The following is a 26,529-nucleotide window of genomic DNA, read 5'->3' on the forward strand; positions in this document are numbered from 1 at the left end:
TGTTCCCATCTCCGGCCCCAGCTGTTAAATATTAACCAGGCACGGAATGGAGGGTTTGGAACTTCATACAAAAGGTTTTAATTAGGGGTTGGCCCCCAAACCTGCCCTCCAGATCCAAGGAGCCTCCTGCCCTCCTCCTCCTCCTCAGCCTGCTCCGAGGCTGGACCCAGGGGCTCCACAGTTCCCCCACCAGGAGCTGTCCTTCTGTCCAGAGCCCACCTTGGTCTGGCTGGCAGAGCTGATGGGGTCCAGCTTGGCTTAGTTGTTATCATTATTATAGAATCACAGACTGGTTTGGGTTGGAGAGGACCTTAAAGCCCATCCAGTGTCACCCCTTGCCATGGCAGGGACACCTTCCACTGTCCCAAGGTGCTCCAAGCCCCAGTGTCCAACCTGGCCTTGGGCACTTCCAGACATCCAGGGGCAGCCACAGCTGCTCTGGGCACCCTGTGCCAGGGCCCACCCTCACAGGGAAGGATTTCTTCCTAATAATCAAAGTAACTCTGCCCTTTGTCAGTGTGCAGCCATTGCCCCTTGTCCTGTCCCTCCAGGCAGGGCAGGTGGAAAAGGCTTTGGCTAAACAAACGTCACCTTCCACGTTTGCTGTGCCTGAACATCATTAGGGCACCTCCTGGGAAATGCAAACACGCACTGAAGCCCCTCACTGGCCCAGCCCTTGTCCCCAGGCCATGGGGTCACACACTGCCCTGTCCCCACATCTGGGGCTGCCCATCCCAGCCAGCAAAGACACCCAGAGCCCCAGAACTGCAGCCCAGGTGGACCCTGCTCACAGCACCAGGGCTGGCCCTGGCACCTCACCCCTCTCCCTCCTGCCCTGCTCAAGGAAATCCCGAGGGAATGATGGGGAGCATGGGATAGCAGCAGTGGGCACCCCAGGGATGCTCCAGTGCTGGTCCCAGGAGCCAAACCTGATCCTAAATGTGAGTTCAGAACCCAGGATCATAACCACAGATTTGTCCCTCTCCCTTCCCACCCTTCTCTGTACGGATGAGATGCTGGTTTGCACCATCCCTAAATCCAGGAACTTGGATGGCACAGAGCTCTCATTCCTCCTGCTCCAGGCCCTGCTCAACTCCCTCTGCACCAGAACAAAAAGCAAACACCCCAAGAGGCTGAGTGTCGTGGTGGCCTTGGACGTGATGTCCTTTGAAGCCACAATTTTGTCACCCATCCAATGGCTGAATCCATCTGGGAGCCTCACACAGCACCACGGACCTGACCATGCCTGGACTGGGCAACCTGGGCTAATAATGATAATGTAATGTTATTACACGTGGGTGAATTTGTTATTGCTGCCCAATTACACATTTTCCAGGCCTGGGAATGGCCACCACTGGACATGGAAAACAAATGGACCTGCCAAGCCCACGAGCTGAACAGTAAAAGCCATTTTGATTCATAACAAGCAGTTATGAATTATTAGGATTATTAATACTTTTGCTGCTCATAATGCCAAATATTGACATGCCACGATGCCACATGCTACTGAGCCATGGAATATGGCCCTTTCCTGGGAGAATGAACAGCCTGTGTCCCTGTGGGCTCCTTGGGATGGAGGCAATGATGCCACCTCCAGCCATCAGAAGGTGACTTGACCACCTCTTTCTCCTTACAACCTTCTTTGAAACAATGTTGGATAAAAACCTCTCCGAGTCCCATTTACTGCTACAGCACAGAAAATTAAGCCATTATAATGGAGGCTGGAAACCTCGGACTCATTCCCTTTGGAAGAAAATCTCATTAAATCTCATTCATCCTATTTCATAAAAATGTCATTTAACCAACTGGTTCTCTCCAAATCCCGTTGTGCAATAACACTGCCCTGGGAGAGCAACCCAGAAACTCAGTCAGGGACTTCATTGACTGAATTACGTGCAGAGGAGCAGCCCACCCAAACACCTGCCCAACTCACCATCCTCTTTACTCCAGCCACCAGGAAGGGACACTTAGGGAACAAAACGAGGGGAGGGCGAGCCCCTGGGGCCGTGGCTTTGTGTGGAGGTGCCCAGGGAGCAGCTTGTCCTGCCCAGAGCAGCGGTGGCCCCGTTCATGTTCTGCATGTCCAGTCAGGGAGTCTATTCTCTCCTCCTGCCAACAGGGAAGAGTCACGTAGTGCCTGGGATTTGAAAGCAATCCGATGAACTAGGCAGGCGGTGGCAGGTACAGGAAGGTCTTCCAGAGTTTTCTTCATCTTTATCAGCTTCTGGAAGTCCTTGTTCGTAGATCTACAGGGAATCTCTGTGTTCAGGTAGCAGCTGCAGTCATCAAGAAAGCAGAGTATCTTTGAATTTCCTTCTGATTTTCCTGTCTAAACTTGAATCTGAATTCCCAGGTTGAACAGAGGGAAAATTAACTATTTATATTTTATTTGTTAGCCCTTATGCTTCTGAGATAAAAACTCAGTTAAATGAGGGAGAAAAGGACTGCAAAAAGCTGTTTAAAGCAGTGTCCTCCAGCCGTGCTCAGCCCTCCTGGTGCCCAGCAAAGGCCAGACACAGCCTGTCCCCTCCTCTCTGGCTGCTGCTGTGTGTCATGTTCACAGACAGCAAAGAAGCTTGAAGTCAGATTGTGGCACCAAAAAGAAATAATTTTAGATTAAAAGAATCAGCTCACAGTGAAGCTACACAATAAAGAGAAATTAATTTTTTTTTTCTTCGAGCTTTTTTTAGAGCAGGTAGTCAAAAAAAAATTATAAAGAGGGAAAGAAGAAGGCAGAGGGGTCTTTAAGGCCTGCAGTGCTCTGGGAGTGTTGCAGATGTGCCAGTGCACACTGCCTGGGCTCCTCCTGACTGCACCCAGCTAACCTGGCTCCTGTCTGCCCACAAGGCAGGTGCTTTGTTCCAAAAGAGGCAGCTCTGGGTTGTTCTCTTTGCCCAGAACACCAGCTCAGACAGCAGCAGGCTCTGAGGGCTCTTGTGTTGGTCTCTGTAAGGGGCTTTGTGGAGGTGACAGGTGACCAGGAGCTCAGCCAAATCAATGCCCACACTGTGCTCCTCAGGAGCCACAAGCCCTAAACCAGGGAAAAGTCAGAGTCCTCTCTATGCACAGGGACACACTGTGGGCCAGGGAACTGCCTTCCTCATGGAGAGCCCCCAAAAAGCCCAGAGATGCCAGCACAGCCTGTCCAGCCCCCACTGCCAGGCAGAGCACGGTGCTGCTGCCTGCCACCAACTCTGCTGATGCTAAAACCACGGTAGGATCATTGAATCAGAGAATCCCAGACTGGTTTGGGGTGGAAGGGACCTTAAAACTCATCCTGTTCCACGCCCCTGCCATGGACAGGGACACCTTCCACTACCCCAGGCTGCTCCAAGCCCTTCCAGCCTGGCCTTGGACACTTCCAGGGAGTCACAAGGACATGATGGAAAATAAGGAGGAAAGATGAAACAATCATGCTGAGCTCCCCCCTCTCCATGCACAGTCCCCATTGGGGGTCAAATCTCCTCCAAGACCCCTCCAACCCCTCCCCTGCTGCTCCCCACTCCATCCCTGTGCCTGCCCTTCCCTGGCCAAGCAGGAAAACTCCCCCGAACCCCATTTACTCTTCCCACCTTGGTGATTCAGACCCTGAGCCAGAGCGGGCCAGGGGCTCGGGGTCTAAAAATCCCTTTCCCGGCAGGAAAGCTCCCCAGTGGCAGGCAGAGCCCAGGGAGGACCCACAGAGGGCAGGATCCAGCCCCACGAGTGTGGCTGATGTCACCCTCTGTCACCGCGCTCGCACTGGTGGTCACGCTGATAACAAGATCAAAGGCTTGAGACTATTTCAACAGAAGTGCTGGGAACAGTCTTGATCAAAATAAGAGGAAGGCCCTGTATACAGAAGACATGAGAGGTTTGCAACCCACATGTGAACCTTTGAAGTTATTCTCTCTCTCTTTTTTTTTTAATAAACTAGTTTAACATCATTAGTTTAAGAGGTATGAACCCGATGGGCTGTGTAATCTCCTGATATACTGCAGGCACAGGGTATTATCCACACAAAGACATGCTTTTCCAGTGGGGGGGAAAAGCACTGCCAGAGATACTCACAAATAAGACAAGAAAACACACAATTAGTTTTACGGGATTTGAAGTTCATTTCATAAACTGACACACTTTTGTTACCGAGTATCGCCAGATAAGTCCGATACATTTTCTCTCCTATAATCCTTTTACCATTTCCATTCCCCCCTACAGACTCTTTTCCTTGATGTTTTGTTCAGTGCACTCCCTGCTATCTGCACACGCTTGCCCAGATTTTTTAGACTTGAAAGGGGCACGGTATCAGCATTAACCATTCCAGGAGAGCTGATAAAACACACACGAGCACTTTGCTATCTATTAACATTTCTGAACTCCTTCCATCACCTGCACAGAATAGTGATTGAAGAGAGGGTGGGGGCAAAAGAGGTAAATGAGGATATTTATGACCAACTTCCCATGACTTATTTTTTCCAGCACCCCTTCCTCACCGTGCACAGATGAGGCATGGCTTTCTCTGCCACCTCCCTGTTGGAGTAACAAGGACAGCAGGGCTGCAAGATTCCCCATCCCAGGTTGAACGGGGCTGGGAGCAACCTGGTCTAATGGAAGGTGTCCCTGCACATGGCCCTTGAATGTAACATTTAAATTCTCCCGATTTCTTTTAGTCAAATATGGATTTTCTTTTGCCCTGCTATGGCTCCCAGGGATGTACCTGTGATGCTGGGGCAGAACAGTGAGTGTGGATCTCTTGTCATGTCACTCCTCACAGTCCTGCTCAGGGCCACATTCCTCCTTTTTCCACCTCTACTCGCTGCTGTTAAACAATGGTGATTCTGGGCTTCATCAGTGCACAGTGCCAAGGAGAAGCTGGATCTGAAGTGGTTCAAAGCCCAGTTTCTCCATGCTCCAATCCTGAGTGTTTATGACTAAAAAATGACTTTTAGACACTCCACCACGCAAGCAATCAGTTCTGCACAACAAGGGTGTCCATCACCCTGAGGGGACAAACAGACAGTGGGACAAACCCCTCCCAGAGGTTTTGCTAAAAGCATCACCAGACACCGTGTCTCTGGCAGCCTGGAGCTTTATCTGCCACAACAGGCTCAGATTTAAGGACTTCCCTTCCAATCTGAGGTGGCTCAGATCCACCTACGTGTGCCCTCCTCCTTCCCACCCTGTGCTCCCACATCAACCTTCAGCAGGAGGAACGTGGGGAGGTGCAGGAGCATCACTGCCAGCAGGGCCTGAAGGAGATTCCATTCCATTTTTTCATGGAAACGGGAACATTTTTTTCCAGGCATGCTCAGGGAAGCCCTTCTCCTGCGTGCACAGAGGGGTGTCCTGGCTCTGGATGCTCCTGGAGGAGAACACGATTTGGGGCTGATGGTATCTTGGCCTGACTGCAGAGGAAGGGAAATATATGATGTGTTACCAGCCTGAACTGATGTGATTTGATTCTGCAATTTAATCTGGTTTGTTTTCTGGCTGGCTCCTATGGCTGTGTAAAAATGGCTCCTTGCAAACCCAACTAAGGATGAAGTGCACTCCCTGCAAATCTCAGCAAGGGAAGGAAATCCAAATGTTTTCAGTTTAACTATTAAACATAGTTTCCAGCTAGTGTGCTCAGAATTTGAAATTAAACAAATGAAAGAAACATGTTTCAATGGTTTTATGTAGGCAATAATGTCATTAACAGGAAATAAAGAAATTGGGCTTTGCAGCTGCAGTATGAAGTTTAACCCTTCCCGTGCAGCTCGGTGCTTGCTGGGCTGCCACAGCCCACTCCCACCCTGCCTGCTATTGGGCATCCCAAAAAAACTGCCTGGACCCCAATATCCTGATCCACACAGCCCTTAAAGCAGGATGGTAATGGAAAAAGCAGGAGGAGAGACAACGGTTAGGAGAGAACAGGCTTTCCTGACTAGTGGAAAACTTTCAGATCATAAAGTCAAATAAAACTTTTCACTTCCAGGGGTAAAAAAACATAACCACCAAAAAACCCAAGCCCTTTGTGCATGGTTATTTTTAGGTGTGCTGTCAAAGTTGAGTACCCTAAAATTATACCTGCTTTGGTTTGTTTCTGCCTGTCTATTCAATTCTCAGAATTAAGGACAGTGAAAGGTGTGAGATTCCAGCCCTCGTGGTGCTGTCAGGAGCTGGGTGATGCCTCTCAAAAGCTGGACCAGTCCTGAGGCCACAAAAGAAACATTAATTTTCTTAAGGATGCCTTTATTTCCAGGTGTGAAATGCAGGCTGGAGAGAGGAGGCTTTGCACGGAGAAAGCCTCACCCCTCACATCCAGGTCACCCCTCCTGAGCATCTGTGTCCAAACCAGCACCAAACTATTGGTGCCATTTCATCTAAAGTTACATTTTACTGCTCCCCCTTCTCCTACTTTATCTACATTTCTTTTTTTGTAGATTGTATCTTCCTCTGCCAAAGCCCTATTGATTGTATGGAAAGGTGTTTTCTTCCACCATGGGAACCTCCACCATAATCCTTAAATAATTAATATTGGCAGCTTTGTTTTCCCTTTTCATTAAAAGGAAAGGAAACTTGGTGAGTGTGAGGTCAGTCTCTCTCCTAGCTAGACCCAAAAAAAGCTGCTTAGACATACATTTCATTAATGATTTTTTTTTCTTTTTACTAGAAATCCTCATGCTAGGGGAGAGACCATCAAAATACTATTTTAATCTTTTCTCCTTTTGCTTTTTAATCCTTTCAGAGAAGCCTGGAAATTACCCAGTATCCTTTCTCCCCATAAGAAACTGGGGGCACTGAGAACCTCACACTACTGACACTCAGGAGAAAGTGGAATGTTATCAGACCATATCCCCATTTCTGCATCCCCAGTCCCAAACCAACTTCTGGGCTTTTCCTTCTTTTCCCAGCAGGCCTGAGATTAGAACACTTTGGGGATTTTTTTAATATTTGAAAACAAATCTAACTCAAATCTCCCGTTACCCTGAGAACATATTCCAGACTCTTTCACATCACAACTGAGAGTTCTCCCCCTATTTTTTTTTCTGGTAGCATTCACAAATGTCTGGATAATCATTTCCCCAGCACTTCTGTCTTCCAAGAGCCCTTCCAGGTAGCAAAACCCATCCCCAGCAAGATCCTCTGGCACTGAAGCAGCTCCTACCCTGCTGTTATTCCCCTGGAAAAGGTCAGCACATCCCCCCCACATGTCTAATCCAAGCCCTTCTAATCAAACATGCAGATCAGCTCATTAATGATGATGCACTGGAGCCCCTGACAGGGGATGGTGACCATGGCAGGAAGCACTGAGGGGAGCAGGAGGTTGCTGTCACCTCCTATGTCCCAGCTGCTGCTTCCTGAGATAAGTTCAGTTTGTAATGGGAACATTTCCACCTGGGGGAAGCCCTAAAAACTCCTAGAAAGCAGCAAAAGCTGAAATCCTGCTGTGGGTAACACAGTCAGGTTGGCTACAGGACAACAACGCTGCTGTGGTGTTTCACACCTCCAAAAAAAACTGGTTCTGAGGAATTTGTCAGAGATACATCGAGGGTCTGTTCACCTCTGTGCATGGAATGGAAATAAGAGTTTCCACACAAGCCCCTGGCAAGCTGGAAGGAGAGCACCTACCTCATCTCAGTCTTGCATGGAGGGGTTTGCTTGGAAATGGAAAATAAAACTTCGGTAATCATGGAAATAACACTTTGATTATGATCCCCATCCCATGCCTGGCTGCTTAAATTAACTGAGAGCACTGCCATAGTGTATCTCTCTCACTGAAGGGCATTGGGATGGTGATCAGCTCCCAGGAAAATGAGGCACCTCCTGCTCCATGCTGGCCTGGGGGATGGCACAGGAGGGGCAGCAGCTCCAGTGGAACCAAGTGGCCACAGGGACAGTGATTTCTGAGCACGTCCTGTGCAGATCCATGGGCTTGCCTTGGGCACCTGTAACATGTTTTAGTGCTGGGCTCCAGTTATCCACCCTGTCTGATGATGGACTCAATGAAAGAAATGCTGAAATAGCTGATTATTCTTCTAGCCATAACTTCAGACAATAAAAATAGATAAATTCCATAGATTTAAGCAATGCACCACTGTCCTGTCATTACACAGGAACATGCCCAACCCAAGAACAGAGAGAACAGCTTCTATTAAATTGATTTCAGTTCATGGAGAATGCAATATCAGAGCAGACTCAAGAGCTATTTAATACATTTAAAAGGATGTGGTTTCCACAAGCTCAGACACGTTGACAGCTGCTCTTGAAGTGAACACGGATGATGAGGCTCTCCTGTGATACACCTGACACCAGCCAGCACTGGGAATGTGGATCTGTCCCTCGTGGCTCCAAGGGAGATGACAAAAACCCTGGGTCAGAGACCTGGGGTCGGTCACCAAGCCCTGAAAAGCCCACTGTGCCCCAGCTGGGATGGCTCTGCTGCTCTGAGCTGACTTCTGAGCTGGCCCAGGAGGATCACCCCAGCCCTGGCAGTGCCCAAGGCCAGGTTGGATGGGGCTTGGAGCATCCTGGGACAGTGGAAGATGCCAGGGGGATGAGATGATTTTTTTAAGGTCTCTTCCCATCCAAACCCTTCCATGATTCTGTGACCACTGGAGCAGCTGCAGTCACACTGTTAAACACCCTGGAGTCAAACCCAGCCCTTTGTCCTGGAGTGCACTAAAATAATAACCTGCCTAATACTGCTATTACCCCGATGCAAATCAGGAGGAAAGGATTACACCACTGCCACACACCAGTAAGAAAAAAAAAAAATCCCAAGTAATTTTTCTTCTCTTGGTGACTTTACAGAGGCTGGGGAGGCTCTCCCTGACCACTGAAGTTGCACAGAGCCTGGGCACCAGCTGAAGTGGCAGCAGCCCCTCTGCAGAGGGGAGCAGGGATGTGTTTTTTGGCAGCAGGGCCAGCCCGTTTCCTTGGGCCACCCCCTTCATTGTGAATGCTTCAGGCATTAGCTCAGGGAACTCACCCAGCTAAAAATAACCCTTCCCGCACAAAAAATAGACAAAGAAAATGGCTATTTATACCCTGGATCAATTCCTGGGCTCACTCACCGTGTGGTCCCTGGAATGGCTGCACTGGGATCAGGCACAAGGGGCTCTGCAGCTGCACCAGGGTGACCACGGGCACATCCCCGGCCATGGGGGCACTGACCCCACTTGGCTCTAAACCAGCCCAACATCCACACATGACCTTTATTCCTGGCATTATCAGGGGCTGGAAAAGGGAGAGCTGTGCGTGTTTTCATACTTTTTATTTTAGTCTTCGTGTTTTCGGTTTATAAATGTATTTTTTTTTTAGGTTTGCCTCACCTGGCTGCCCTCCCAGCTGGGTCAGGGCTGTTCCTCTATGTGCTGTTCCCAAATTCTTGGGTTTAAATGCCACAGAAAGACAAAGGGCCAGCTCCAAATATCCAAAGAGAAACAGAGGATCAGCCAAATAGTTTGATAAAACTCAGGGAGAATGATCCATCCTCATCTGCCTCGGCAGAGAAGTTTAAATATGGATAAAGACAGTTGGAGTAATATAGATGCATTTTTTTCCCCTTGTTGTTTTCTGTTTTGACTTCTTTGGGATCATTCAAAGGGAGGTTCAGGCTTTGATCTTCTCTATTGGCAATATTTTCTTCATCTAGGTTTTTATAGTTTGAGAAGAGATGTTACATGCTTGCAAGAGAGACTATCAATATGATGTGGGCCTGAACAAAAAACCTGGTGTCAGGTTCTCCATTTGGAGTGTTACCTCAAGCTTTGAAGTTTGTAATGATTCAAAAGCATCTAGAGCTGCTACAAATGTTAATAAAATTAAAGCCATCTGAAAGTGAGGCTTGCATGTGCCTTTGAAAGTAGGTCTGTGATCAGTTATTACCCTCAATTACCTTGTTGTCCACTCTTTTAGCTCGAGGTTAAACTCTTAACACTTTGCTTTGAAGTGGTTATCCTTTTATCTATGACCGGACTGAGGAATTTAAGGGCAATAATCAATGAGAGCTTCATAAGAATAAAGGGGAGACAAGGCAAGGAAAGGAGGTGTGAATGTGCCCTTAACTGCTGGCTGGGGGTTCAGGGGCTGGGGGGACACCGAGCTCTGACAGGGGGCTTGGGGAGAAAAAGAAAAGGGGAAAAAGAAAAAAAAAAAAGGAAAATAGAGGCGAAAAAAAGGGGGGAATGAAAGATTTAAAAAAAAAAAAAAAAAAAAAAGAAGGAGACCCAGCAATTTCCAAATCACTGCTAAAAATAAAGCGAAAGCACCAACCCGGGGTGGGGCTGGGCGTGGGGAGCACGGCGAGGTGAAGCCTCATCAAAGGCACGGAGAGATACGAATAAAGAATCGGCTCCATCAGCCTTTGATGTTCGCCAGGACACCTCGCCCTGCACGGACGGGACACGGGATGGGCGCTGGGGACCCTCCCCGGCCCCAGAAATTACCCCCCACCCCAAAACAAGGGGTGCCCAAGCTTTGGCACCTTCTCAGGAAGGATTCCATCCCATGCAGGATGCCCAGAGGGGATCCTCGGCTGGGAGCAGCAGCATCCCTGCCACCTGAACCCCGATGTCACCCGAGGGGTCCTTGGCCACCTTTCCCAGCTGCCAACCCCACAAAGCCACCGTGGGATGCCGGAGCCCCTTCTTGGAGGGTGGCGAGCCCGGGGAAGGAGGCTCAGAGGATGCACCTGGCTGTGTCCTGGTCCTGCTGTCCTGGTGCCATCCTTGTCACGCCCTGCACGGGCTGCCAGGTGTGACCCAGCCCTCTCCTCACAGAGCCAAGCTGCGCTTTCACCGGCCGGGGAACATCAGAGCAACACTCCCAGCCAACTCTTTTCCTTTAATTTTTTTTTTTTTTTTTTTTTTTTTTAATCCGAGGTGCCTAAAGCGAGGTGTTGAAACGCATGTTGAGTGCACCTCGTTTGGCAGGGGACCAAGCCCACATGGCCCGGGTTTGTGAAGTCCTGAGCACAACCTCGGTGTGTGCTCAGCATCTCCCAAAAACCTCGCACCGCCGCGCTTTGATCCCGCGCCAGCCTTCGGAGCTGCGTGTCTAATTTAAGGTGCTTGGGTTGGAAAATGTTGACAATTATTGTTACTCTAAAATTAAATCAGTGCTTAATTATCAAAATTGATGGTAACTTAGAGTGGCGTTTTCAAGAGAGCCTCGGGGAGTCAGAAGGAGATTTTCAAAGGCGGTTTAATGTCTCAGGGCCATGTCTCCCTCTCCATACCTGCCCTTTCTTACTGACTGCTCCTGCTTCAGCACCTTTTTAAGGCCACCCGAGTTGTGCTGAGCTCTCTACCGAGATGCTACAAGGTGGACCTGAAACCATGAGCACAGACCAAAACCTCCAGCCCTCCAAATGCACTGGGCTAATTCACAGCGAAAAATCAATTGGCTTTGGGTGCCTAATTCTCCTATAATCCTTTAGATAATCCCAGCTTTAGGCTTTCAGATACCGATAAAAAACCAAACAAACCCCACAATACAAGAAATTCGTGCAAATAGAATAGAAAACCAACATATATTTCATATAACTTTCAGATGCTCTGAACTTGATATGAAGAAGGTTGAGGACAATAGCAATAAAACATTGCTCAAGAGAGAGTAAAGGCACAAGACCGTGAAGCCCGAGGCTGAGAACAGAATTTCGTAATTAAGTAGCCTCCAGACAACAATTGTCATAGGCAGGCATTGCTCAAGGACCCAGCCATTATTGCTTTCATTATAATTTTTCAGGAGAGGATCTTTCTCTGGCCTGGCTCCACCTTCATTCAAAGCTCCCAGTGGCCCCAGCCACTAACGAGAAAGCGTTGATTGAGAAATGCTAAGGAAGCCTGCACAGACACGGTGGCTGTGGAGCAGGCACGTGGCAATGGGGGTCCAGAGCAGGGCTGGTGAAAGAGGTGACACCAGGCAGGGACATCAAACAGCACATCTGGGATGAAGAAATGCAGGGAGGGAGGTCATGGCTGGTGCATGCCAAGGTGTTTGTGCTGCCACTGCCTAGACTGGGGGGTCACTTGCTGGTTCAGTGGGGTCCTGCTGGTCTTGTCCATCAGAGCAGTGGAAAATGTGCTGACAGGAAAGGTTTTCCAAAGAAAACTGGGCCAACTCAAAGAAAATCCTGATAAACCCTATCTTGAAACTCTGTACAACACGGGAGCTGCAGTTTTTTACTCTGTGCATTTCACAGACCCAGATGGCATCTCCCATGGAAGCTTGGGCAAGGAGAGGAGCACACAGTGGCTGGGCTGTGGCAATGTCACCCATCCATGTCACACCACCATGCCCACCACAGATCACTGCTGCATCCCAGAATTTCCACATTCTGGGCTTTGGCTGAAACTGGCCCTGGAACTTTAGCGTTGCTATGGAGGGGAGGAAAAAAGCACAAATTCGAAACTCCTCTCTGCTTGTAGAAAATTTTGATTTCCCATCAAAACTCAAATGTGACCGAAAAGATCCAGTTGACTGTCCCTGTCCCAGCTGGAGCTGAGTGAACCCCGCTGGAATTGCAGGATTAACACCCATCCCCTGACGTTACACTGAGCATGACCGTGCCTGCCTACACTTAACTGCTGACCTATCTTAAACATCCCACTAATTAACATGCTGAACCAAGGTCGTGTTCCAACATGGTCTGATTTTCCAGTGAAGAGAAGAGCCAGGAAGGATTAGGAACAAATGGGAACAGCCCGAGATGCCTCCTCACACCCCGAGCCACGGCGGGTCTTTGCTTCTCCACCTCAGAGCCCTCCATGCACAAACGCAGAGGACCAGGAGGGGCCCCTGTGCCCACTAATTCCTGGCTAAACAGTAATCCCAAATTGTGGCAGCAAAGCCAGGGCTCAGCCACTGTCTCCTGCTCCAGCTGCTCTGATCTTTGGCCAGTTATCAGCACCTGGATGCTCAGGAAAGAGGGAGGTGATCCAAGGAGGTAACAAAGGAATAAAGTTCTCCTTGTTCCTGTAAAAATGCTGCTGCTGGACAGGCTGCCAGGGCTGGGGCAGAGCACAGCCCAGCTCCTGGGGAGCCTCCTCAGCTGCTGGAAACCCCAGCCCTGGCTCATCCCATGGAGGGCTGGCCCCATCCCATAGGAGGGGCTGGCTGAAGTGACACCCCCTCTTGCACTATGATTATTACTCAATCTTTTTTTTTTCAGCTCATTATATTGAGGAACAGAGACAAACACAGTAGAGAAAATCTCTTGGCTCTACATGATCCCAGTCCCTCTGAAAGCAGCAGGGTGGCCAAGCACACTCCCCTGTGACCTCTGCTCCTGACACACACAGAGGGGGATTTTTATCTCCCAGGGGACCAGGAGTGACCCAGGCAAAGGCTGCACCCCACGATGCCAGCAGCCTCAGAGCTGCTGCTGCACTCACAGGTGGACAAACGCCACCTCAGAACCTCCTTGAACCTTGCAGGGAAGTGATCTTCTTCCTTAATCCTTGAGAGCAGGGAAGAACAGCACTACCAAAAGCCCACCTACTCAGAGGAGCAGTGCCTGGAGCTACAGGAGCCCTCAGAGCCCCAGCCCCATCACACCTCCAGAAAGGGAGGTCAGTGCAGCAGCAGTTTCCCCCTGCAGACAGGGGGTCATGGGTCATGGGCAGTATCCCCCTGCCAGTCATGGGCTGTTGAAGATGAATCAGCTTCTTCTAAGGCTTTAATTAATTTTCTCCTCTGCCCAAGGTAAAAGGTCCTCTCCAGGGTCTCCTCTTGATGGTCTCCCCCAGCCACTCCTCCTCCAGCACCATCCCTCACACCAGATCTTCCCTTTTTCTCCCTCCAGCAGGTTTAGGAGAGAAGGCAGATGACAAGAGAGCAACTCCTCATGTTTTACTGTAATGTATTGCCCCGAAACCCTTCCAGGATATACTGGGGCAGACTGATGGGAACTTCTCCTCACTCTGATCCACGACCCAGCAGCACTGCTCACACCGAATCTCCCAGCTCAGGTGTCCCTGGGAAAGAGCAGGGGACGATGCCAGGCTGGGTAAAAACCCCTGGATCTCCCTGGAATGGCAGGGGGGGAGGAGAGGCATGCAGCGAGGTTCTGTGACTCCAGAGAGTTGGCAAATCCCCGGATAAAAGGGAAAATATGTTCATAATAAATAAGACTGAAGTAACACGTTGCGAAATATTGACTCCCTCGGAAAGGCGGCTGTTTGCTTTCAGTGGAGCTGCATCTGATCCTCTGCCAAGCGGGGCTGAGCGCCTGGAAAAGAGACTTTGCTGTGGTCAGCCAGGGAAAACCAGGTGCCCAGAAAGTGCAGGGACTGTGTGTGCACAGGCACACGGGAGCAGAGGGAAGATGGGCACAGTCCCGGGGGTCCCCAGCTCCTGAGAGCCCCACGAGTGCTCCCCTGAGCAGAGCCAGCCTGGAGCTGAAACTTTAATTTTAATGCAGCTAATCAGATGTCAGTGTAGAGACTGAAGGAAGGAGAATAGAGGGGAGAAAAAAGAAAGAGGTGTTGATAAAATACTTGTTAGAAAGAAAATTGGATTAGTGGTGCCATTCTGGCCATGAAGTTCTTTGAGCGAAAGAAAAGAAATAATAATCTTGTTCCTTTTTTCCCCCATCTCTCTGCAGCCCACTGAAGGCCTCACAGCCAAAACATCAGTCCTTCTAATCTTATTTTCTTTTTTCTAGCGTGTATTTTATTAACCCCTTTTCTCATTTAACTGCTATGAATAGCTCAGTGGGTAACATCCTTCTTAGAAAGTGAAAACCTCCTTGGAGATGCGGTGCAAGGAGAGAAATGCAGACAAACTTCCAGCTCCTGCACTCAGAAGAAAAGCTCCCTCTGTAATCCTGTCTGGTGAATCCCAACATTGTACCCCAAGGTAACTGCCAGCTCCAGGTCCTCTCTTTGGAGCAGGAACAATCAGGGAATTTATCTGGACACGCCAGGAGATTGCTCCAGCTCAATAAACTCCATGGATGTGGAGTAGAGATTAGAAAATAAATAAATGTCCATGCTCTGCTTCTTGGGAAAGTGTTCCTGTGTGTGTGTATGTGTGTGTGTGTGCATCCAGCACCCTAAAGTCAACTCAGGCAGCCGGATTCTCTTTTCACAGCCTCCCTCTGAATCACCTTTTCTTTACAGCTTGTACAGTGAAATTCCCAGTATGGACTGGGATGCTTGTGGAATTAGTCCAGCACTCCAGTGCCCGGGCTGGGGGCTCTGGGCCAGGCACAGGAGTGCTGCTGGCTCCAGTGGCTTTATCCCACCAGCCCAAAGCAAGGCTGGATTTCTCCTCTCACACCCAGGGCAGGATTTTGTGCCCCAGGTAAAACCTGGGATGTCTGGAAGCTCAGGACCAGCCTTCCCTCTACGCAGCAGCGATATCGATGTGGCCAAAAGGGGAGAAAAAGCATAATTAAAACATCAAATCCAAGGGAGACAGTCCTGCCCTGAGCTGCTGTAAGTGGGAACAGAGATTTGGCCTCTCCATAAAGAAAATACCAGCCCCAGCGAGCTTGGCTGCTGCCTCCTTCCCTGCGAGCAGCAAACCTTCCTGGGAGAGGAGCAGGAACGGGATCCAGCCCGATATTGGTGTGTTATTTTCCTTGACAGCTGTGGTGCATAGTGGTAAGTGCATGTTTAATTCATTCACAATTTATGGTGTAATGAGAACAATGAATGTGTCTGAGGGAATAATTGCTTCACGGCGGGGATGCTGGAGAGTTCAAGTTGGTTGGCACCTGGACTTTGAATCGGGGCTGGCAGGGATTGGCTCCGGCAGCCCCACAATAGCCCCGAGAACAAAGCTGAGGGGATGGGGAGGGGGTTCAAAGTCACCCCGGCCGAGCTGCAGCAGCCTCTCCATGGCAGTGGCTGGATCCCAGCCTTGTTAGACCCGTCTGGCCCCAGTTACTGGGTACCCAGCGAGGTTTGTGCATGTGGGAGCTGCTTTTCCAGCCCGTGTTTACAAGGGAATTTTGCTGGGCTGCAAATCCCTGTCCCTGGAAAAGCGGCGCTTCCCCCACCTCCCTCTAGGACCTTTTCACTGCTTGGTCCTGGCTGTGTCTGCCAAACCCTCCTTTTGTTGGGGGTGTGGAGAAGGGGTTGACCCTTTCCAGTGTCCTCAGCAGCCACATGGAGTTTCAGAGGCCTCAGAGGTCAAGAGCATCCATATGGAGGGCCCAGGAGCTCTGTGCGTCTCCCAGCTGTCCCCACGGCAGCTGTGCTTGCAGCCCCCGAACAAAGCTCATTAGGGGGCTCGTTAGGACACTCAGGGGGTGCTCTGAGCTGTCCTGGAAGAGCCCTGGAATCACATCACTCCCAGGAGAAGGCATCACGTTTGGCTCCACATATGAACAGCTCCCATCCATCAGACTGGGAGCAGGGAGATCCTGTTATCCATCACGGGCTCTCTCCCACACCACTGAGCGGGGCAAGATTTTGAGCCAACAACAAAGAGATGCCAACAAATCATCCCTCAGGCTGTGGTCCATGCAGGGGGGTCTGCAGCAGCGCCCTCCACAGCTCCCAGCTCTTGGCACCCAGCGGAAATGCCAATCTGATTTCTGGAACAGATGTGCCAAAGCACGAGCAACAAATCTTCCATGCATCAAATGCACCCCAAGGAGATCAACAATCAAGATGGGGCTCTTGGAGCCAGCATCAGCTCTGGGGGGAACAGGCTGTGAGGAGCTGTGAGACTCAGATGCTGTTGTTAATTATTACACCATTCTATTGGGGAGCTGTGCTAGAGACCATCAGCACTCGAGCTTTTCCATACATGGGCTGTGCAGGATGGAGCTGGGTCCCTGTTCTCCTTCTCCAGATGGGAATGCCACGTGCTGGGGATGGATTTGCCTTGGACAGCATTCAGAGATGCTGAGCTGAGAGCCCTGCTACACATTAACTCCCATGCAGGGCTCTACAAGATGTTTTGAACACTTGGGACTAAATGAAGGCTGCTTTTAGCTGGGACAACATCTGGGTATGAGCAGATGTGGGCCAAGCTGGTGAGCAAATCACTGCAAGGGCTTTTCTTTAGGTACTGAAGGCATTTTTCCATGGGGCTAAGTGGTTTAGGTGCATAAATTGGAAGGACACCCAATTAAGATTAAAAAGATCAAGGTTTTAGGCTGCTGTCCCCCCTCAAAAACATCCCACCTATCCACACGATGGAAACAGCCACGGCTGGGAGTGGAAGACAGAGCTTAGGAGCAGACAGAAACATGAATTTGTAGTCCTGACAGAGAACCTTGTTTTATCCCATCTACTCTGAGGTTAAACATGATGTTCTGTCAAGCCACACAGGGAGGAAAACACGGTTTATAACCGCGTTAAACACGGCACAGCTCCGCGGGCCGAGATTGCATCGAGAGCAGAGCCTGCCAGCCTTTCATCTGTGCTCAGGAACATCCAGGAGGCAGCACTGCTGTAAATACATCACTCCCCTGTCCCCTGGAATGCTCTGCCTTGTCACTGCTTTCCCCGGAGCTGCTTTGCCCTGACACTGCTCTGCCTGGCAGGGAAAATAACAGACCCGAGTGCTTGAAGGGGGACCAACCACGTCTTCACCTCTCCATGGGCAAGAAAAGGTTAAACCCAGAGGTGACTGCAGATGCAAAGTGTGAATTTGGCTGGGGTTCACACCTTCTCCCCCTGCTCCATCCCCTCCCAAAGCTCAGCTGTGAGCTGAGCCCCTCCTCCAAAATCCCATCCCTGCAGGAGGATCCATCCCCATCCCCAGCACAGCACAGATGACAGGTCAGGATACAAACAAACCCACCCATAATTGCACATCGTTAATTACCGCGGGTGTTTGGGTTTCTTGGAGAACATTAGGTTGTGAAGACGCTCAATCAAAGAGCCCTTGGGGCATTCAAATCAAGGCAAAGCATCAAAACCCAAGCGCTGTTTTGAAAACACCGCTTGCAATGCCCAGCGTGGAAGGGAAAGGCTTTGCCTTCCCCCCCTGCCTGCCCTGGGTGCTCCCAAGCTGGTGGCACACAAGGGCAGAGGCTGTGACCTCGGTACAGCATCTGCAGGAGCCCCCAGGGACTCCCAGGGTGATCCCAGCAAGGCTTTAACCACAGGCACTCACTGAGGATTTCCTCTGATAGATCTTCCCTGTTGTTCTCTCAAACCCAACCTTTTTGTGCCCAAGCAGAGCAGCTCTGAATTTGGCCCTGCACTGGTTCCCACCAGCCTGAGAACAATTAGGAGAAGAATCAACTTAGGGGAGAAACTTCTGTTAAAAAAAAAAAAAAAAATTGTGACTGATAACTGCAACCTCTGGAGATATTTTTAGCTACACCGACCTATGTATAATATATAACTGTGCTTTTATAATGATGGAACAGTATTGCAGGTGAGGTGTGCAAAGAGGGAGTGAAAACTGCAAAAAAGTGACATCAAAAAGTAAGTCACAAATCAAAAAGAGAAGGTAATTAATAGCACCAAATTCAGGGGAGGAATTTCTGCTCACAGTCAGGAACAATGTAAAAGAGGATTTCAGTAATATTTGGGTAGTAGTTCTTTTTCTAATAAAGATGCTCTGTTTCAGCCAAACCTACTGGATTTGAAGCAGAAAATTAATTCAGGGAAGTTTTAGAACAGTGTCCCTAGGCCACTCCCTAGGCCACTGAAGACTTTTAGTCTTCAGATCCCTAAACAAAAGTTTCTAGAAGTTTTTTAGAAGTTTCTAAGCATCCATGCAGGTATTTCACAGCTTTGCACTCATATGGGTACATGTACATTTACTTAGAAATGGCTGTTATATGAAAAAAAAGGAAAATAAAGATCCAGAGAGATGTGCTCACATCAGTGAGAAAGCTGCTGGGAGTTGCACAAATTTAAAAATATTATTTCAGTTTACACTTGGCATTTCTCACTCTCTTGCTCACAGCTCTGTACCTTACACTGACCATGCTCCTGAAAACAACCCTGAGGCCAAACCCAGCATCTTCTGCCAGCACAGCACAGAGGGACCACCCAGCACTTCCCATCCCATTCTTCTACATTTATTTATTACAGCATTTATTTTCCAAAGTGACACCAAAAATCCACATTCGTATTACAAAGCTCAAGCCCAGCAAAGCCCTGCTCTTCCTCTGCGAGGATTAAAGTGCAGTGAGCAGGGAGGGAGGGTCCCTGAGGGGCACCTGGTGCTCACCTGCCTCCAGGTGCTGACACCCTGAGGTGACACCACACCAAGTCACCCACGGCATCCTGCACAGGGCTCAGTGTCACAGTCACAGCCACAACAGCTCCTGAGAGCCAGGCTCCTGCATCTCTCCTAAAATATGGGTTTGCATCGCCTGGAGAGAAATGATCAGCCCCACTAGAAATACAGCAAACGGTAAATAAAGGATATTTTATCCAGGGGTTTGCCTTATTTACATTATGACAAATGTCAGATAACACCACGGAGCTGCTCAATCGCTGTGTGGAAGTGCTACAAACACCTCCCACACACAGCACACTCCCTCCTTCCCTCACACAAGACACGTTTTTGCAAGATCAGACCCTCATTCAGTTCTTTCAATGCTTTTTCACAATTTCTTTTTCCAATTTAGGGAGGAAAAGTTTTATTTAATTATCATCTCTTTTTTTGGTCTTTTTTTTTTTTTTTTTTTGTGGCTTGAATTGACCAACTGCATATCTTCCCCTGGCTTTATCAAAGAAGCCACCAGTACCAGAGCACATCTAATTCTAAGAGGGCTTTAGTAGGCAGACTTAAAATTGATCATGCATTTTAGTTTCAGTAACTTGCAATTTCTGCATGCTTTGATAGCATACTTTAAAGAACAAGTCTTTAATGACAAAGGCTTAAAGGAAATGACCTTTCTGAAGAAAATATCAAAGCTTGGAAAAGATAGCTCCTTGGGAAAAAAAAAAAGGCTGAATTAAAATGACCTTGTGTTCTGAAACTTCTTCATACAATATGTGACGTCTTACTTTTCCTTTGTACCCTCCAAATGGGACCAAGGATAATTTAGCAGTGTGGTGCCTCCAGTCCATTCTGTCATTTGGGGAGGACTTGCAGTGCATTAAGAGAATTAAAAAAAAAAAAAAAAATCAGATCCTATAGAGATTCTCCATCAAGACCTCTCAGCATCACGATCAAAGCTGTGCATGTTTTCCAGAAAATTCAATAAATATTTTCTTCTAATCACTATAAAATATTTTTTTTCTGTGCAGCAAAATAATTTCTCAGTTTGAAACCACCACAATCAGGAGAGATTTGGGCAAGCACCAGGAGTAGTTGCTGTCCCCAGCACAATTAAAGCTCTGTTGCAGATGCAAGCAGAAGGAGGGACCTTGTATCCCTTTTCTTGCAGCTGGGCCAAAAAGGAGCATTTTTGTTCCATGTAACACAAGAACTGTGAGTGGCACTGAAATAAAGTGTCACCTTGATAAGGGTCACCTCCCTTGGTACAGGTGAAAAATGTTATGGTGACTTTTTGGTTTTTATAGAGGGTGATACAATCTTCTCTCATGGAGCAAAATCGGTGAATTAAATAAATATAAAATAGAAACAAGGTTGTAACCACACTGAAGCTGGTTTGGGCAGAGCTTGTTTAGGGACAGTGAAGCCAACTCCTGGCAGCTGGCAATTCCTTACCAAGTGGGGGAAAGACAGGCAGAGGGCAAGAAATAACTATGGAAATCTTTCTCATCCTTCAGTTCGGGCTCTAATTCTTACCAGTTACAAAAATTGTCAGAGCAATGTTAACAAGTACAAGAGAATTCCACCCAAACTTACATTTAAGTTCTTACAAGGCTCATAAGCTGCTTCAAAGTGGTTCCCAAGCTGTAGTTGATGCTGGTGAGAGTTTCACAAGAGTTTTGAAATCCCCTGATTGACCAACATCTACTTTTGTCAAACTGCTTTATGACCATCAGTGACATCAGCAACCCAATTCCACCAAAGAGAAGGAAATCCTGGAATTCAGGTAGTGAAAAGAGTGTCCATGTGGTTTTTTAATGGATGTACTCCCCTTCCTGCTGTCAAAAGCACTAAACCCCACACAGATTTGACATAAAAACACAAGCAGAGAAGCAGAATCAAAGATGCCTCATTTCCCTCAGGCATGAGAGGAGCTGTCACTGTCCCCACCTCTGCATTTGGGCCATGCCCAGGGGCACATCCCAGTGCCCACAGCCTGCTCCTGGCAGAGCCCAGCCACTGCTGCCCTGCACCTTTCAGGGTAAAAACATTAAAACACTTTACTGCCCACAATGAGCTCAATGCATCCCAACAATTCCTGCTCCTACATCTCCCCGTTGCCCCAGGCCAGGCTTTGTGGCACCTGCCACAGCACCTCCTCCTTTATCAGAGGAGCCTTATCTGTAATTAGAAGAATCACTTGTTGATTCAAGGAAGGTGGAAAACCTGCCCAGGCCCTGGCTGGGCTGGCAACCAGCACGGCAGCCAGAGCCAGGGTTTGGTAGGGCAGGAGGAGGGGTGGATGGAGCCAGCCTGCCAAAGCCTCTCCTCCTTGATCTCAGTGCCAGGAGCAGATAAGAGCCCAGCTGGTGAGCTGGGACTTGGCAGCACATCCACCTCCACCATGGCACTCGAGGGAGCCTCCAAATTCAGTGCTGGTGACAGCGTGGTGTGGCAGCAGAGGTGGCCATCCCCACCAGCACGGTCCCACTGCTGCTGCCAGGGCCACAGCTGGACTTGGGACAGGAATTTCTGGCCCTTTCTCAAGCACTGTGCCCTGATCCCAACACCACGGGCAGGATGGTGCCCAGGAAAAACAAAGCCATTCCCAGCAGATCCCAATGCACACAGCCCAAATGTTCCAGTGGATGGCCATGGAGACACCAGCACTGCCCCATGGCTGGGAGGCAGGGCCAGCTCTGAGGGCTGACCAGATCCTTCAAACCTCATCCCAGAAACCCCTCTGGAATCTGCTCAGACTTCCCAAGATTGTCACAGAGAGCACATGCCCATATAGCACCAAGGCCACATCACTCATGACTTTTTTCCAACAATGCCCATGGCTGTGCTATCAGCCCAAAGGAATTCCTTGTGCCTGGAGTGTCCAACCCCACCGAGAGCCAGAGCTGCCTGCAGTGCTACCACGGTGCTCTTAGCCTTGAAACACAGCACACATTCCCACTTTACAAAGCCACACAAAACTCCCCTGGCTACTGAGGTGAGTGAGATGCTCAAGCAGGACAATAATGTCAAAACAAAAAGATAAGAAAATAATATTTTAATATTATGTAAACACATGGACACAGAACAATGTCAAAATATGTTAAAATATCTTGGACAGTAATAATAATAATAATAATAGAAAATGGGGTTTTCTTCATGTTTAAAAGTGAAAAAAATGGTATTAGGAAGGAGTAACAAAAATATTAGTAGAGCAAAGTCTACTTGCTCGGTAAGCGAGCTCAGCGTGGTGTCAAACGGTGTATCAAAAGCATAAATCTGTAATAAAATAATGATAAAAAAATAATGGAAAGAAGATACAACAAAATCCATGCTGGCATGAGCTATGAATATGTTTTCATGAAGTTCATTTTTTTTGTGCTAACAAAAGAACCGCTAATCTTTGCATTATAATTTACAAGAGCCAAATCTTCAAACCTATTCAAAGCAGTCCATTTGGCAATCACAGAGATCCCACCGCTCCATCAGTTACCTGAAAAGGAAAAGATTTTTGTCAGTTTTACCTCATTATTTTTATTAGAAAAACACAACAGGCTGAAAGCAGGGCTGGGTCCAGTGGGCAGCGGGTCTGGAGCTTGTTATTATCTAACACAATTACCTATGCTGGACTTACTACCAAGGATCTATGACATTTTCAGTTTCCAGTTAGCTAATTCCTGTTAACAAATAATTTAGGATTAATTTTTTCACACAACTCTCACACTGCTAACCTTCTCACAGTTGCTTAAATATCTCACAAATGCTGACACTATTTTTATGAGCACATATTCTTAGCTGCAGAAACCCTCATGTGAGATATGAAACACCATCAATATCTATAAATACAGTCAGTATGGAGTGGTTTTCCTAGGAAGTTTCCTTGTACTCACCTCTCCATGTGAATCACTTACTCTAAACGCACAGCCAGGCTTTTTATGGCTGCAGCACTTGCCATAATTTATATTGGAGGGTGTAAACGTCTCAAATTAAAAAAAAAAAAAAAAAGCTCGGGCTCGTGGAGATCCGGTGCTTTGAAGATGTGATCTGTAATATTCTGCCTTGCATCATTGTTTTCTATCTTTAAAGGAGGTGGCATCACTGCAGAGCCGCAGCTGTGCAGGAGCCGCCGCCTCGTCCTCGACGTGCAGGCAAAGCCCAGACTTGCAGAGCACCTGCAGCTCCTCTAATTTTGCTCTAGCAGTACTGACTAAGCACTGGGGAAAACTCCTCAGATGCTTGTTGACTGAAAATAAGGACATTTTAAAACTGCACCCATGTTGGAGGGTTTGAGTGAAGCTGTAGAACTTCAAGAGCTGGGAGCCATAGGTGTGAAATGGTATAAATTGATCAAAGATAATCCCGTACTTTTTGGCGTGGTGGGCGTTCAGGTCTTCCTGGAGGACTCTTTTCTGCAGAAAACTTACCTGTAAAATACATCCCACATGAAAACAGGGTACAAAATTCCAATTAATATATTTACATTCATTTCATAAAAGGATATCTTCTGGTCTCTCCTGCCTAAATAAAATGCAGTAACACTTTAGCTGCGTAGAAGAATTAATATTTAATAGAAGACTGCTCTCTTGGCTTCCCTGGCTCTGCTCTGGCTGTGCACTCTCTACTCCTTCAGGAACAAAGTCAAACCAGTTGTTAAACCCAGCTGGAGGCACCATCTGGGTTGTCCAGTGCTTGGGAGCTCCCGTTCTCCTGGCAGCTCCCATGGGATTCCTGTGCTCTGATCCCTGCACTTTTGCTCTTGTGATGAAGGTACTCACCTGTTCCCCAAGTGTATGAGAATTAATGCTTGTTAACACACTGCATCCCCTGTTGGCCACCTCACCAGGAGCAGAAAATCAGGCAGCAAATCCTTTATATTCAGCAACGTGTTTAGAAAACTTCACCCAAGCCTCAAGTATTTTCTTTTTCCGCTGTTTATTTTTATCCCTGCGCGGTGCTTTTACCCAGCCTATCCTCTTCGTCCTCCTCCAACAATAAATAATCCTGACAGGTGCAGGGATTCCAGTGCCCTTCTTGTCTTGATGTTTTCAAACAGGAATTTCAACAATTTTCAAAGAGCAGGACACCTGTGCTTCAGAGAGAGCCCAGCTCCCCGAGCGGTCTCCGACGCCAGCGCGTGTGGAAACGCAGCCAGCAGTGATGGATTTCTGGGACAGCACCCAGGTTTTCATGTGTGGAGTTACTTTCACTCCTTTGAAATGCTGCTGCTGCTTACAGAAGCTCTGCAGGTGGATAACAGAGTCTACTTTTTAATTTTTTTTTTTAACTCATTAAAAGGTGTGGTATTCTTGTATTAGCTATTAGGTATTCTAGTGTTAGAGTGATGCTTCCTACCAGGCAGTGCTCAGAGGTCTTTTAGGAATCTTTAGAAATAGTTTTTGACTATCAACTGGAAATCGATCTCCCCAATAGACCCTTGACTCTTTATTTCCCACAGCTATTTAAATGAGAAACAGCATCACTTCCATTAGGGGTCCCTTGAGGTGGAAGCAGAATGTTTACAACCACAGTGTTGAAGTTGTGTCACTCTTTGCACATAGAAATGTTGAGTTTCCACTGTGAAAATTTCCTACTTCCATTGAAGGTGGCCTCTGCCAGGGGAAGTGTCTCATGCAGAGCAAAATATGCTATGGAATAACTCTTATGCATTGCAAAGAAGAAAAAAGGGGAAAAAAACCCAAATACATGAAATTATCAATCATCTCCATAGAGAAGGTTGTGTAAGAAAGAGAAATGAGATGTTGTAGATCAGTAATTTCTTGAAAAATGCTCCTGAAAATTGGCATGACATGATTAATGGGCCTAAACCTGTACTCTGTGTCCTCAGGTTTCTGCTCTTCCCAGAGCTCAGGGCAGCTCTGAGCCACCAGCTTGGCACTGTCCTTGTCCCAGTTCTTCCCTCCAGCCAGGACAGATCCCAGATCCCAGATCCCAGATCCCAGATCCCAGATCCCAGTCCTTCCCACCTTGGTTACACACACAATCCTGCAAACACTGGTGGCATTTTCCTCGGATTGCCATTATTCCACAGCTATGATCACCCTTCTTTATGGCTATTTCTCCTTCCCCATTGGAGGTCAGGCAATGATGACATTCTGTTTTCTTCCAGCTCCCAATACACTGAATAGAAAAGCCCCAGATAACTTCCATGGGAACCATGTGTGAGAAACACATTCAATTAATCAGCAGTTCCCTATTTCCAATGACATTTGGATATTCCTGTTAGGAAATTTAATAGTCTAGTTCATAGAAATCATACTGATCCTATATTAATGTAGAAGAACTGGTGGTTAGCAATATTCAAGACAAAACATCACAGAGCTTCTTTATATAGGAAAATGTACAAATATCACAATGATCATTTGGACAAATATCTTTAAAAAATATCCAATTTGCTTTATAGGCTGGAAAGAAAATAAAATTATTTCTAATCCTCTTCCCTGCCCTTTATATGCAGCCTTTAAAGGATTCCTTCAGGAGAAACAGTGTTAAGGAAGATGAAAGAGAACTGTGAGCTGTACCCGAAAGGCTGAGGAAAAACCCCTAATACTGAATAAAGCACAGCTTTGCCTGGAAGAAAAGTCTAGGATCAAAAAATACAATATGGTAGCTCTCAAGCTGCAGGAGAAAAGTTTTGTGAAATATGACACTGAGTGAGAAGCATGTGAGTGCTGCCATAATTTGGTTTTGACACTTACTCAGTATTTTTAGCCAAATTTCAAATGGTCATAACCTCCTGTCTTGAAGAGATGGCTTTTATCCAGCCCAAAATGCTGAAGAATAAGAATTTACCTGAGATTTTAAAGATGCAATGGTGTCTTCAAGTTCCTTTTTGGAAGATGCTGGTATCAGCCCTTTGAGTATTTTTTCATATTCTTCTCGCATAGTAATCAACTGTAACAACAAAGAGAAATTTATATAGAGATGGCTGCTCTTAGGTACTGTAAAATTTTTTGCTTCTTTTACCCAAATTAGAGGTCAAATAAACACAGAATTAATTGTGCTATCAAAAGGGAGGGGGAAGGGGAAAAGAGAAAGATAGCAAAGACCTGTAAAGAGCAAAAGAGGTAAAAAAGGCAAAAGAAAATATAAGACACACATATATACAAAAATCTGTATGGAGAAGAAAAAAAAAGAGGAAAGAACATGGTCTGAAGAAGCAATAATCATCCTTAAATTCATCTGAGCTGAGCATTTATACAAGACACACCATGAAACTTGTCAGGAGTTTTCTGTTTGTGTTCGGTGGGATCTGAACCAGGTCAGTGGGGTGACATTTGTCCCTTGCTCCCTTGGAAAAGGTGAGTTACTGCTTTCCAAGATGTATTTTACAAAATTTCTCAGTTTCTAGGTGCTTTTGCGGGCTTTTCATTATTATTCATCCTACAACTATTTTTC

At 47.5% G+C, this 26,529-nt stretch overlaps 1 protein-coding gene across 6 annotated transcripts in view; it reads right to left on the minus strand.

Moving 5' to 3' along the window:
- CEP112 (centrosomal protein 112) overlaps window positions 1–26,529 on the minus strand; it is a 180,561-nt gene that overhangs the window by 2,219 nt on the left and 151,813 nt on the right. For 3 of the 6 annotated variants that reach the window (XM_088176357.1, XM_088176358.1, XM_088176356.1), the window contains 2 exons: window positions 25,924–26,025; window positions 22,157–23,537 (listed from right to left, as the gene is read on the minus strand). In XM_088176357.1, the coding sequence (XP_088032483.1) occupies window positions 23,178–23,537; window positions 25,924–26,025 (462 nt within the window). In that variant the 3' untranslated portion in view covers window positions 22,157–23,177. Of the gene's footprint in view, window positions 1–22,156; window positions 23,538–25,923; window positions 26,026–26,529 lie in introns of those variants that run through there. The other 3 variants (XM_014882725.2, XR_015807746.1, XM_088176359.1) reach the window with 3 other exon arrangements.

This window comes from Sturnus vulgaris, chromosome 20, assembly GCF_052056855.1.
Source record: "Sturnus vulgaris isolate bStuVul1 chromosome 20, bStuVul1.hap1, whole genome shotgun sequence".
NCBI classification, from domain to species: Eukaryota; Metazoa; Chordata; class Aves; order Passeriformes; family Sturnidae; genus Sturnus; species Sturnus vulgaris.